Source organism: Scomber japonicus, chromosome 1, assembly GCF_027409825.1.
Source record: "Scomber japonicus isolate fScoJap1 chromosome 1, fScoJap1.pri, whole genome shotgun sequence".
Taxonomy (NCBI): Eukaryota; Metazoa; Chordata; class Actinopteri; order Scombriformes; family Scombridae; genus Scomber; species Scomber japonicus.
The window spans coordinates 42,495,610-42,509,065 of NC_070578.1; the positions used below are offsets into that span (position 1 = coordinate 42,495,610).

At 40.2% G+C, this 13,456-nt stretch overlaps 1 protein-coding gene across 1 annotated transcript; it reads left to right on the forward strand.

The window, feature by feature from the left end:
• Window positions 1-2,256: 2,256 nt before the first annotated feature.
• Window positions 2,257-7,671, forward strand: LOC128372426 (NACHT, LRR and PYD domains-containing protein 12-like; the record flags this gene model as incomplete). The annotated part of the gene is made up of 8 exons (XM_053332511.1): window positions 2,257-3,260; window positions 4,359-4,532; window positions 4,814-4,987; window positions 5,086-5,259; window positions 5,355-5,528; window positions 5,864-6,029; window positions 6,238-6,251; window positions 6,886-7,671. Coding segments are annotated over 8 exons (2,388 nt in total), but the record flags the coding sequence as incomplete, so codon positions are not given.
• Between the last annotated feature and the right edge of the window lie 5,785 nt (window positions 7,672-13,456).

Consider the following 13,456-nt stretch of genomic DNA (forward strand, 5'->3'; position numbering starts at 1 on the left):
TCCTTAGTTCATAATTTAGGGGTTTAGGCTGCTTTCTCTCCATTAGACCAAATCTGTTTGATTCTGATGATTCAACTGATGGTCAGTCCTGCATTTCTTCATTTAATTTTATTAAACTTTATTGTCCACAATGTGGAAAATTGTCTTTGGCTTCACTGTAGTCGACATCAATTAGAAATTAGAACAACATGAAAAAATAGACAGAAGAATTTAAGAAAACAATTAATGTATTGGATTAAAACAACAAACAATACAGTTAGTTTGTTGAAAGTCATGGGTTACTTTTTGTACTATAACTAACCCTTCCTTCTTCTGTTGATTCAAGACCACTTTTTATCACTGGAGCAATATGAACTCATCAGTCACTCTGTTCTGAAACACTTCCTTTTAATTCTGGGACTTAAACTGATGTTTAATCCTTAATTTCATTGGTTTTAACTGCATGTTTTTATCACTGTTTTATTAGTATCAGGATGCAGCAGCAGAGAGCAGATTCTCCTGAACCCAGCTGTGTGTCCATGAAGAGTGACCGGTCTAAGCATCATCCTATTAAGTTTAAAGATGGACAACCTGCTGATGGAAGGTAAGAATTTAACATCCAGTAATCAGAGCAGCATTTACAGGAGTTCATTTTGTCATCATGACAGAACATCTTTAATAAGCTGAGTGCAGATTTGAGTCATTAAATGTCCTTAAACGTGATGTTTTCTCCACAGAGTTCAGCAGCAGAGCTCAGAGGTTCCCAGTGATCAGTCTGCACAGCAGCATCAAACACAGCTGGACTCCATATTTATGGTGTGTACATGTACAAACACACCTTTTACTTTTAACTCCATCAACCACAGATGAAATACTAAAGTAGCATTCAGGTCCTAACAGTGTCCATGCTGATCTGTTTAGACCAGCAGGCCTTCAGACTGACACATGAATCACATGTTGTGTTCCACCAGTTTAAATGAAATGTTCACTTTATCTTTCTGTTCCAGCTGCTGGAGGAGAACATCTTCACTTTTGTGAAGAACGAGCTGAAGAGAGTCCAGGGGGGTCTGAGTCCAGATGACCCAGAATGCTTAGAGAGTCAGAGTGAGGATGAGGAGGTGTTGGACGGTGAGGAGGAAGAGCAGAGGAGGAGCAGCAGAGAGGCATTTCTGAAGATCACAGTGCACTTCCTGAGGAGAATGAAGCAGGAGGAGCTGGCTGAGCGTCTGCAGAGCAGTAAGAGGATTTTAACAGATTTAACATGATGGAGAGGAAATGGAGGCAACATGGGAGAGGTTTATATTTCAAAATCTGCTGTAAATATGCTGCATATATCTGCATCAGATCAGCGGTTGTTTGTCCTCCACTGATGAGCTGAATAAAACTGATGGAGGAGGAAAAACTACGCAGACACACTTACATGTTCAGATTTCTAGACTTTCTGTAGGATCCACTCACTGATTTCATTTGTTGTTTGTTCATTCAGGAGCTCGTGCTGCAAAGTGTCGACGTAAACTCAAGTCTAACCTGGAGAAGAAGTTCCAGTGTGTGTTTGAGGGGATCGCTAAAGCAGGAAACCCAACCCTTCTGAATCAGATCTACACACCGCTCTACATCACAGAGGGAGGGACTGCAGAGGTCAATGATGAACATGAGGTCAGACAGATTGAAACAGCATCCAGGAAACCAGACAGACCAGAAACAACAATCAGACAAGAAGACATCTTTAAAGCCTCACCTGGAAGAGGTGAACCAATCAGAACAGTGATGACAAAGGGAGTGGCTGGCATTGGGAAAACAGTCTTAACACAGAAGTTCACTCTGGACTGGGCTGAAGACAAAGCCAACCAGGACATACACTTCACATTTCCATTCACTTTCAGAGAACTGAATGTGGTGAAAGAGAAAAAGTACAGCTTGGTGGAACTTGTTCATCACTTCTTTACTGAAACCAAAGAAGCAGGAATCTGCAGGTTTGAAGAGTTCCAGGTTGTGTTCATCTTTGACGGTCTGGATGAGTGTCGACTTCCTCTGGACTTCCACAACACTGAGATCCTGACTGATGTTACAAAGTCCACCTCAGTGGATGTGCTGCTGACAAACCTCATCAGGGGGAAACTGCTTCCCTCTGCTCACCTCTGGATAACCACACGACCTGCAGCAGCCAATCAGATCCCTCCTGAGTGTGTCAGCATGGTGACAGAGGTCAGAGGGTTCACTGACCCACAGAAGGAGGAGTACTTCAGGAAGAGATTCAGAGTTGAGGAGCAGGCCAGCACCATCATCTCCCATATCAAGACATCACGAAGCCTCCACATCATCTGCCACATCCCAGTCTTCTGCTGGATCACTGCTACAGTTCTGGAGGATGTGTTGAAAAGCAGAGAGGGAGGAGAGCTGCCCAAGACCCTGACTGAGATGTACATCCACTTCCTGGTGGTTCAGTCCAAACTGAAGAACATCAAGTATGATGGAGGAGCTGAGACAGATCCACACTGGAGTCCAGAGAGCAGGAAGATGATTAAGTCTCTGGGAAAACTGGCTTTTGAGCAGCTGCAGAAAGGCAACCTGATCTTCTATGAATCAGACCTGACGGAGTGTGGCATCGATATCAGAGCAGCCTCAGTGTACTCAGGAGTGTTCACACAGGTCTTTAAAGAGGAGAGGGGGCTGTACCAGGACATGGTGTTCTGCTTCGTCCATCTGAGCGTTCAGGAGTTTCTGGCTGCTCTTCATGTCCATCTGACATTCATCAAGTCTGGAATCAATCTGCTGGAAGAACAAACAACATCCTGTTGGTCTGAAGTGTTCAGAGACAAATCACCACGTTTCTACCACAGTGCTGTGGACGAGGCCTTAAAGAATCCAAATGGACACCTGGACTTGTTCCTCCGCTTCCTCCTGGGTCTTTCACTGCAGACCAATCAGACTCTCCTACGAGGTCTGCTGACACAAACAGGAAGTAGCTCACAGACCAATCAGGAAACAGTCAACTACATCAAGAAGAAAATCAGTGAGAATGTGTCTGCAGAGAGAAGCATCAATCTGTTCCACTGTCTGAATGAACTGAATGATCTTTCTCTAGTGGAGGAGATCCAACAGTACCTGAGATCAGGAAGTCTCTCCACAGATAAACTGTCTCCTGCTCAGTGGTCAGCTCTGGTCTTCATTTTACTGTCATCACAAAAAGATCTGGACTTGTTTGACCTGAAGAAATACTCTGCTTCAGAGGAGGCTCTTCTGAGGCTGCTGCCAGTGGTCAAAGCCTCCAACAAAGCTCTGTAGGTGTACACATAACTATAGACTGAGCGGGGGGGGGGCTTCTTGAGCTACAGCCGCAAATGTTCTTCTCAAAAAGTTTTTTTGGCTTTAATGTACAGGTTAATAGACAGAGACAGGAAATTGGAAGCAGAGAGGGGTGAATGACACACAGGATAGGACCACTCGGTGCAGGATTTGAACCGGGGTTGCCTGCAGCGAGGACTGTAGCCTCAACACATGGGGTGGGTGCTCTATCCACTGAGCTATGCTCTACCCCAAAAAAAGTCATGAATCTTAAAATTAGAATTCCCTAAGACAAGTTTCTATAACTGGGGGAGTATCTCCATCTGTAGGTCCACCCTAACATTGAGGATTGTTTTGTGTCATTTCACATTCAGTCATGTCATGATGAGGAGAGTGAGAAAGGACTTTAAAGCAGAAGTAAGGAGAAGATAGGAGAAAATGAGTGGAAAATCAGTGAGAAGAGGACAGAAGCAGACGTCTGGATTTAAGGAGTGAGAATAGAGAAGAAAGGGAGGAGTGAAAGATAAAGGAAATGTGGAAAAAGAGAGACACACAACACATTTCACAACAAAACACCCCCACAATGACAAATCTTCACTTCCTGAGAACTAACAGCTGAAACATTATTTCCTCAACAAAGGAGCAGAAAACAAGCATCAGATTGAAAGCAGAACACAGTTAACCTTGTTTGTTTTTTCTGTTGATAGTCAAAAGGAAGTAATAAGCACACATTAAAAACACACAGCCTTTTGCTCCCTCACCACAGCATGCTGAGTCTACTGGTGTTCATGGTTTGTAAACAAAGTTTGCAGTTCATGGTTCAGGTTTGGATGGTTGATTAATTATTTTTCAGGTTGGCCATTGGATTGGCTCTCAACGGTCAGGCCACAGCATAACAGGAGCCTCTTTGTGTGTATTTGTTTGTAAACAAACAGACTGACTGGGAGTGAGAGATGTTTGACTGCAGCCATTTGACATGGTCACCAGTGTCATTAATGAGAAGGAATTTCTGATTCCTACATATGAACTTGTAATCTTTACTCAAAGAAAAATAAATGCCATTATTTTATTTTGTTCTGCTGATTCTTCTTCAGGTTGACTGACTGTAACCTCTCAGAGAGAAGCTGTGCAGCTCTGTCCTCAGTTCTCAGCTCCCAGTCCTCTAGTTTGAGAGATCTGGACCTGAGTTACAACAACCTGCAGGATTCAGGAGTGAAGCAGCTTTCTGTTGGACTGGAGAGTCCACACTGCGGACTGGAAACTCTCAGGTTATTTTTATTACTGTGTATATGAAGTGATATTTTGTCTCTTCTACTGCCAAAGTAAAAACAGAATGGCATCAGATTAAACTCTGAGTTTCAGCAGTTGCAGCCTCCAGCAGGAACATGTGCTTTCTCTCCTTCTACTAACCTAAAATGTATCTGAATGACACCAACATACAGCAGGGGGTGCTGAGTTTGAACATAAAGGCATGAAGGGGAAAAAATGTTTGAGTTGAGAATATTTTTAAGCTCATTAGATGAACTGTTCTGTGTGTGTGTGTGTTCAGTCTGTCAGGATGTGTGATCACAGAGGAAGGCTGTGCTTCTCTGGCCTCAGCTCTGAGCTGCAACACCTCCCATCTGAGAGATCTGGACCTGAGTAACAACAACCTGCAGGATTCAGGAGTAAAGCTTGTTTCTGCTGGACTGGAGAGTCCACACTGTGGACTGGAAACCCTCAGGTCAGGATTCAACTGTAATCTGTAAAGGTATACCCACCAAGTTCAGACCTTCTTTATATATTGGATCTGTGAATTAACTTATTAAAATTCTTCTTCAGGCTGAGTGTCTGTAACCTCTCAGAGAGAAGCTGTGCAGCTCTGTCCTCAGTTCTCAGCTCCCAGTCCTCTAGTCTGAGAGATCTGGACCTGAGTAACAACAACCTGCAGGATTCAGGAGTGAAGCAGCTTTCTGCTGGACTGGATAGTCCACAATGTACACTTGGAAGCCTGAGGTCATGATTAAGCGGTCTATAAAAGTTTACCTACCAGTCTTTTACTTTCTTTATATGTTGGATCTGTGGATTGTCTTATTGAACTTCTTCTTTAGGTTGAGTGACTGTAACCTCTCAGAGAGAAGCTGTGCAGCTCTGTCCTCAGTTCTCAGCTCACAGTCTTCTAATCTGAGAGATCTGGACCTGAGTAACAACAACCTGCAGGATTCAGGAGTGAAGCAGCTTTCTGTTGGACTGGAGAGTCCACACTCCAGACTGGAAACTCTCAGGTCCTTCTTATGACTATGTATTTGAAGTAATATTCTGGCTTCTCCTTAGTTTATAGTTTACATTTAATGCCAACATATGAGTTACATTCTGTCATTTAATCTTCAACGTAGACTCAGTGTGCATAATGTCATGAAAATCTACTATAACGGAATTATGAACAGAAAATCTACAACATTGGATTGCTGTCATGTCCTGTTCATGCAGGTGAACGTACAGAGTATATTTTTAGGAAAATATTACAAATAAAATGTTACTGACAAATATAAATATAAAATGTTTATTGAGTTGAGAATCTTTTCAAGCTCATTAGATGAACTGTTGTGTGTGTGTTCAGTCTGTCAGGATGTCTGATCACAGAGGACGGCTGTGCTTCTCTGGCCTCAGCTCTGAGCTGCAACCCCTCCCATCTGAGAGAGCTGGACCTGAGCTACAATCATCCAGGAGACTCAGGAGAGAAGCTTCTGTCTGCTGGACTGAAGGATCCGCACTGGAGACTGGACACTCTCAGGTATGGACAGACAGGTGGACACTCTCAGGTATGGACGGATGGACACTCTCAGGTATGGACAGACAGGTGGACACTCTCAGGTATGGACAGACATGTGGACACTCTCAGGTATGGACAGACAGGTGGACACTCAGGTATGGACAGACAGGTGGACACTCAGGTATGGACAGACAGATGGACAGACATGTGGACACTGTCAGGTATGGACAGACAGGTGGACACTCAGGTATGGACAGACAGGTGGACACTCTCAGGAATGGACAGATGGACACTCTCAGTCTCTCAAGACCTGGAAACATTTTCTCTGTCAGAGCTGATCACAGATCTCAACTGAATCTTTGACTTTTTCTTCTTTCTAACTGAAGTTTCCTGTAAATATTGAAAGTTAAACCTGATTAGATTCTATCACGGTTTCAGCCTGCAGCCTGCTGGAGTCCGATGGTTGACACCAGGTCTGAGGAAGTGTAAGTGTGCTTTTATCTTTATTTTTTATTTTATTGTGGAAAAAAACAAGAATTAAAAATAAACACAAATAAACAGGGGGGACAAGAAGCATAAAGTCAACATTCAGACTAACAACCAGAACAGAACAACAAAAACACCACAAAAAATAAAAGAACTCAATAAATAAAAAGTCATAAAACATTAAATATATGTACAGTTATACAGCTACAGTCTGTGTGTGTGTCTGTCTGTCTGTCTGTGCGTGCGTGTCAGTGACATCCAACTGAGGATGAAGATGACGTCATCATCAAACAGATGATAGATCAATAACTGCAGCTGTATTGTGTCTCGTTCTCTCCATCAGATGCCTGTGAACTGGAACTGGATCCAAACGCAATGAGCAGAGAACTCAAACTGTCTGATAACAACAGGAAGGTGACCTATGTGTATCAGATTCAGTCATATCCTGATCATCCAGACAGATTCAATGTCAGGCCTCAGCTGCTGTGTAGAAATGTTCTGACTGGTCGCTGTTACTGGGAGGTCGAGAGGAGAGGAAGAGTTTCTATATCAGTGAGTTACAGAGGAATCAGCAGGAAAGGACGCAGTGCTGACTGTGTGTTTGGAAGGAATGATCAGTCCTGGAGTCTGAACTGCTCTGATGATGGTTACTCTGTCTGTCACAATAAGATAGAAACACCCTCCTCCTCCTCCTCCTCCTCTGTCTCTAACAGAGTAGCAGTGTATGTGGACTGTCCTGCAGGCACTCTGTCCTTCTACAGAGTCTCCTCTGACACACTGATCCACCTCCACACCTTCAACACCACATTCACTGAACCTGTGTGTGCTGGATTTGGGTTTGGATTTGGGTCCTTGCCATCTGGTTCCTCAGTCTCTCTGGTTCCTCTGTAGGAGGGAGAGTCTCTCTGGTTCCTCTGTAGGAGGAAGAGTCTCTCTGGTTCCTCTGTAGGAGGAAGAGTCTCTCTGGTTCCTCTGTAGGAGGGAGAGTCTCTCTGGTTCCTCTGTAGGAGGGAGAGTCTCTCCTGTGGACAGAAACTCTTCTGACTGAAGATCAGCTGCTGAAATCAAACATCAAACACTCTGCAGTGTGAAGCAGATCTGTCTCAGACTCACATTTTTCCCTCTAAACTTCTCATATGCTTTCATTTCAATAAATGTTGAAATGATCCAATATTTCAGCAAAAATCAAAGATTAGAGAAAAAGTCCAAAAACTGAAAACACATTTGTGTATCAGACCTTTTGTTTTTTCTTCTTTCCTCTCCCATTAATCATTTATCAATAATTTAACTACATCACTCATAATACTGCAGTACTTTTACTGTAGTAGGATTTTTCATGCAGGACTTTTACTATTAATGAGTATTCTTACTTTGCTCTACTGGTACTTTTACTACAGTAAAGTATCCGATTACTTTTTCCACTTCTGGATTTACAGAAATGTTGGAATGTTTCTTTACTGATGAATATTTTTTAATATCAACTCATCACGTGAGTTTTAGTCTGACAGTAACTTCCCGCCCCTCCCTGAGGATGAAGCCACGGCCCTTGTTTCCTGGATGCGTCAAGCTGTTGGACACAGACCGGAAACCGCAACGGATCAGACTTCAAAATAAAAGCTCATAACTGTGATCATCAAAGAACAAACATTTCAGCACAGAGATGTTTATTTTCAAACATTATTAAAGTCTCTGTTGGTGTGTGCTGTGATTTGTTGGTTCAACCTTTACTTAAACAGCTTGATTCACTTTCTTTTGCTTGTGTACTCTGGACAATAAAGTAAAAATACAACACAAACGTCACACCTAAAACAACGACAAGTAAAATATACAATGGTGCATCAAAGCAGTGTTGCAGGTTCGGATGGAGACAAACTCAAACATTTAAAACCTGCTAGCTAAAGAATTAATTTGAAAGTGTCCATTTAATAAATCTAATAAACAACTTTTCTCTGTATGGAAGATTTTAAAGTACTTGAAGCTTTATCTCAAGGCGCATGTGAAAGGCTTTTTATGAAAGTTTTATTACTATTATCAGAGTCATTGTTTATTATGGATAATTGTTATTCTAGGGACCTTGATTTTTATCTTTAGATGTGATCATTTCTGTAATTTAATATATAAAACCTGAATTTTAGGTTACTTCATTTACTGTCTAAATAACAGAAATGCATAAAGAAGTAAAAGGGTAAAAAAGATTGTATATAAAAACATCCAATAATGAGGTTTATTTGAAAAACTCTCTAAATATATATAATATGCATTAACATGTGCAGAACATACAGAAGAAAATAGAAAAAAAACAGTTCTCGAAATTATGAGATGAGGAAAGGTGCCACATTGGAGTTCGGTAAAGATATTCACAGATTCAAACTTCTGAGATCAATTAGTCAAAGGAGAAGCGTTTTTTTAACATAAAAACCTCTATGTGTAGCTGGCAGCCACACAAGTGTGTCTGCAAATTGCAATACCAGAGGACGATGCTGCAAACAATCAATAACTGCTCTGGTATACAATATAATGACTCCAAAATCACTACATGCATCCACGGTCTCCTCATGGTCATACTACAACAGCTGTTTGGGTAAAATATATTTTTGCGTAATTTTCACCACTGTGGTCATCTCTTCTAATAGGCGATGCAACGATTCCATTTGATTGCTGTTGTCTGCTTTGATTTCTTTTATTGTTTTTGTAGGCTAACATATCTTTTTCACATTAGGAGCGAATGTTTGAGAGAGAGATTAAAATAAGGGAGACGTGAAAATAAGAGGCTACATGTGCAAGACACCTTTCCGTTTTTTTATTTTCACGTATCTCTTATTTTAATTATTATTATTTTACTTATTGATCCTGGAAGTTCGAATCTGTGAATATCTTTCCAACTTTACTGAACTCCAATGTGGCACCTTTCCTCATCTCATAATTACGAGATAAGGTGTCTAAAAAATAAAAAGATGAGAGAAAAAGGTCAAAAACTGTAAACAGGTTACATCTAATCCTGTCCCTACACCAGGAGAGGCATTAAAATCATGGTTGTGCCCTTCTATTTGAACAGTAAAGGTGCTGAAATTAAGTAATCTAAAAAACTTAATTGAAATTAAAGAACATGTTTGTTCTTCAACACAAATGTTTGACAGTCCAACAGAAATTATGTGTTGATGCCATTTCCCCCTCAAATACAGTCCTTAACAGTGTTATAAATCAATTTTATTCTTCAATGAATTCAAATAAAACGTATCATGAGTTTCCACTGCAGCAGTTAACAGCCCCCCAATGAAAGAACCTGAAACAAACTGGCCCATGTTAAACCTGGTTGCTGACCCCTGATGTAAGGTATTAAAGACATCAAACTAGAAATACAACATTCACAACACAAACTAACATCTGTGAATGTTGGCAGTGAAAATTTGTCCAGATTCTTCAAACTGCAAAACGAGCTGTAAACACAATATCTGACACATCATCATAAATAATAATATATTACATTATACTAGCTCCACCATACCCCTCCCCTTCTTCTGATCAAAGCTGAGATAGAACATAAAGTAAAAAAGCTAGTAAACAGTAACAGTAAACTACAATTGATTAATCTTCAGTTCTCCAGGGTCAGACTCAAAGACACATGTTATGGAAGAAATTAGAAAATCTGAAGCTAAAAATAATCTCAGAGATGTCAGATGTTCTTGTTATGGAACAAAAATCATCAAAGTCTATGGAGTTAGATTTGTTTCATAATGTTGTGTGTGTGCAGATCGACAATCTGTGTGTAAATGTGTAATCTGTAAATATAAACACCTTCCACAAATACAAAAAAAAAGATTTGTATACTCACAAAAATATTTTGCAAATATAAAACGGATCTGCAAATACAGAAACAAATTCCACAAATATAAAAAATGCATTAAATTAATTTTGTGAACTCAGTTTTTATTTGTGAATCGAAAAAACATTTGTGGATCTCAGTTCTACGCTTGTGGATTTGCTTTTTACACACACGGAGTTTTGAAACAAACTTTCCGCCCGTCCGAACGAAAATCCACTCGTATCACTCGGCTATTTTCGGATAGCAAGTGATCGCCTACTGGTGACGTCATTTCCGCATATCAAAGTAAGAGCACGCAGTCTTTCTATGAGCTTTTTAAAATGTTTATCAGCGTTAAGTGACGTGCATTCATGGTTTCATGTTAATGTCATACAGTGATTATTAGTGTGTTTATTTGTTCTATGTATATTATCTAGCACACACTTTCATATACATTTCTGTTTGAGTATGAAAGGCATCAACATTCAGCTCTCTAAAACGGTGGCTTGGCTGCTGCTAAGCAGTTATCAGCCACCTCATCCTTTATATTTTTCATTTATTCTTTCAGATGGGTAAAAGTCACAACGCACTTCATCTTATTAGTAGTGTACTCTTACTAATGTAGTTCAAACAGAAATGTATATGAAAGTGTGTGCTAGATAATATACATAGAACAAATAAACACACACTAATAATCACTGTATGACATTAACATGAAACCATGAATGCACGTCACTTATCGCTGATAAACATTTTAAAAAGCTCATAGAAAGACTGCGTGCTCTTACTTTGATATGCGGAAATGACGTCACCAGTAGGCGATCACTTGCTATCCGAAAATAGCCGAGTGATACGAGTGGATTTTCGTTCGGACGGGCGGAAAGTTTGTTTCAAAACTCCGTGTGTGTAAAAAGCAAATCCACAAGCGTAGAACTGAGATCCACAAATGTTTTTTCGATTCACAAATAAAAACTGAGTTCACAAAATTAATTTAATGCATTTTTTATATTTGTGGAATTTGTTTGTGTATTTGCAGATCCGTTTTATATTTGCAAAATATTTTTGTGAGTATACAAATCTTTTTTTTGTATTTGTGGAAGGTGTTTATATTTACAGATTACACATTTACACACAGATTGTCGATCTGCACACACACAACATTATGAAACAAATCTAACTCCATACTTCTTCTTCTTCTGCTGCTGCACGGTCACTGTGATAAACTCACTGCCACAGCGGTAGGAGGGCTGGATTGAGTTTCTACTGCACTGGAAATATCTTCCTAGATAGCAAAAGATGTTAATTCAACGTTGAATTATAGTCAGTAAGGTTGACTTCCGGTTGATATTTGGTTTGGTTTGACTGTTTTTACTGTTGAAAAAAATGTAATTGAATCAACATTGAATTAAGCTGGTTTTAAAGTAGAGAAGTGGGTGAGACCATTTTACAGGAGGGCGGGGGGGGGGGGGGGGGGGGGGCTGGTTTCATATCCTAAATTAAGCACCATATATATAAATGTGTGTAAATCTTATAAAGTTATGTGTGTAATATGTAATGACAAAAACATTTACAAGTCGCTTTTAAACAGAGACAGTGAGGAAGGAGGAGAGAGGAGCGCCCCCTGCAGGAAGGTTCAATCATTTAAAATGTAACGGCTGTAACGGTTCCCAACAGACAGCGCCACCGTGTGTCCTCTGAGAGAAAGACGATAGGTGAGAGTTTTTATTACTTTATATTAGCTTTGTGATAAATGAATTCAGTGTTATGAACTAATTTTGTTAATAATGTGAAGACAAACATTTCACACTGCAGATATAAACAGGGTCTCGTAACGTTTTTTTGTTATTTTTAACACCAAAACAAAACAACAGTGTATTACAAGCTCTGTATTTTTAAAAATTAAATCATACAGTTACTGAGCGAGTTGAGAGTGTGTGTGTGATGTGAGGCTGCAGCTATCAGAGCAGGCCACTAAACAAACATCAGAGACCAGAGGAGAGTCAAAATCAACTTATCAGTGCCCTCTTGTAAACTAGTTTTGTAATATTGACACTGTTTCTGAATTAGTGCAAAGCAGGCCTGGACTGGGACAAAATTTCGGCCCTGGACTTTTTGATCGGCCCACTACAATCCGCGCGCAGATACTGTGCCAACTCGTGTTGATGCACATTTATACACAAAAGCCCTTAATAACAGTAGTATACTGAACAATATCCCCTATATTCTAGAGACTTGAATAGGCTTGAATTAGTTTTAACTGTATAATGTGAAACTGTTGAACGGGTTGAACACTGACTGAAAAAAATATGTAAAGCATAGGCTACATATGTGTTATGTTGTTAGATCAATGATCTTCATGAACAAATTGGACTGTGGGCACAAAGAAAGGTGCATGTTGACACTTAAAACACTTTAACTCTAATGACCTGAATTGGGAAATGATAAAAAATTGTGAAAATAGCAGTATGCTCAAACCACATCACATTGCAAGTGAGTTGTAAGCTTGCAGATTTGCAATTATGTGTGGCATCCTTTGATGAAAATAGTGGTAAGTGGTTAATAAAAGCAACTAATCAATTACTCAGGATAGTATATGAATATGATTGTTTTCCAATACTTTAGATAACTAGATTTAGGCCTATTTGTAACACACCACACTATGCAGAGTTTGCTATTTATTATGTCAAATAAAGTTCATAGACTGTTAAGAAACCGTTCTGAACATTGAATGAGTGTTTATCCACACCATGCTGGCAGGCTCACACCTGCTTAAGACTGTATCATCATTTCCACATGGAGAGTCTTCCTCAACCTGCTGCTGCACCATCATTGCAGCGGGAGCTCTGTGGGCCGGTGCATGTCTCTGACCTTGGGCCGGGAGAGTTACCATGGCAAGGCGCAGCAAAAACTAAATGACCAAATAAAGAATAAAAAACGGGCTGCCATCGGCGCATTATTGATCCGCCCACTGGGAAAAATCCCGGTACTCCCAATGGCCAATCCACCCCTGGTGCAAAGCTAGTTTCTTGTTACATATCAGCTGACATATACTGTGATGCAGCTATATCTGCCATAAGTTTATATCAGCTTAGCCATACATCACTCTAGTCCTGAATTGCACAGTGTTTATGTGTTGCAGATATTGTGTCTAC